This window comes from Echinops telfairi, unplaced genomic scaffold (assembly GCF_000313985.2).
Source record: "Echinops telfairi isolate 266 unplaced genomic scaffold, ASM31398v2 ScPeMD7_7416;HRSCAF=8454, whole genome shotgun sequence".
Classification (NCBI taxonomy): Eukaryota; Metazoa; Chordata; class Mammalia; order Afrosoricida; family Tenrecidae; genus Echinops; species Echinops telfairi.
In genome coordinates this window covers 818,034-819,078 of record NW_022111316.1, presented here as the reverse complement: position 1 = coordinate 819,078, position 1,045 = coordinate 818,034, and the positions used below count along the sequence as shown (strand labels likewise).

General features: G+C 56.4%; 1 protein-coding gene across 1 annotated transcript in view; it reads right to left on the bottom strand.

The window, feature by feature from the left end:
• The window catches only part of DDB1 (damage specific DNA binding protein 1), a 21,753-nt gene that overhangs the window by 15,122 nt on the left and 5,586 nt on the right, over positions 1 to 1,045 (bottom strand). The window contains exon 5 of the mRNA XM_004715043.2: positions 366 to 568. Coding sequence (XP_004715100.1) covers positions 366 to 568 — 203 coding nt within the window. The remainder of the gene's footprint in view (positions 1 to 365; positions 569 to 1,045) is intronic.

The following is a 1,045-nucleotide window of genomic DNA, read 5'->3' as shown; positions in this document are numbered from 1 at the left end:
CCGCATGCACGCACACATCCGCATCCAACACCTCCTGTCCGCATGCACGCACACATCCGCATCCAACACCTCCTGTCCGCATGCACGCACACATCTGCATCTAACACCTGTCCGCATGAACGCACACACTCCAGGCCTCCTGCCTGAGGCAGTGAGTACCAGCACTGGACCCATCTCCAAGTCCAGACAGCACCCGACCAGTTTCCCTCCTTTCCTTCAAGGCATGCGGGAGTGTCCACTGCCTGGAGACACTGGACAATTGCAGGGCTTACTGCGAGGTAACAAAGGTGACCTGGGGGGTCCCCCATGCCTGGGCGTCAGGCACTAGGAGAGTGCGGAATGGGAGGGGCGCAGGGCAGGCCTACCTCCCCGAGGAGCTCCACTCGCAGGTCCTTGAGGGTGACGGCCCCATCCATCTGCTCCTCCTGCTCCAGCAGCAGCATGAAGAGCCGGCCTTCCATGTCCCCCAGCAGGTAGCGGGAACCATTGGGATCCACACGGTTGTGGCACACAATAGTGCTTTGCTGCCAGCAGGGAAGGCGGTCATTAGAAATTAAACCCACGTCCCCTGCCAGGACCAGGAGGCACCAGAGCCGGGGAAGACATTCAGCACACATTATACGTGGGACGGAAGATTCGGCGCCTTTTAAAGGGCGTGTGTGCTCGGAGGAGCCCATCGGACTCAAGATGCTGGCTGAGAAAGCCCTCGATGGGAGGGCAGGCTCAGGAAGATGCAGAGCAGAAAGCAGCTCTGAGCGGTCACAGGACTGACCAAAGGCTACAAGAAGGGAATTAGTCCCCCAAACTTGAGTTCAATGAAGTGCTCAGGCTTTAATTTTTAAGCGTGAAATCTACATAATTCTGGAATCTAGAAAATGAAACTGCATTTTACTGGACCCCAAGTAAGCCTTGAAAAGGTCCCATTCAGCAATTTGCAAAACGTTCCCTGAGGGTAGGAAAGCTGCCCCAGGCTCTCTACCTCTCACACCTGAGAGGCAGCTTCAGATCTCAGAGGAGGAAGCGGGTGGAGGGGAAAAGGGAAAGA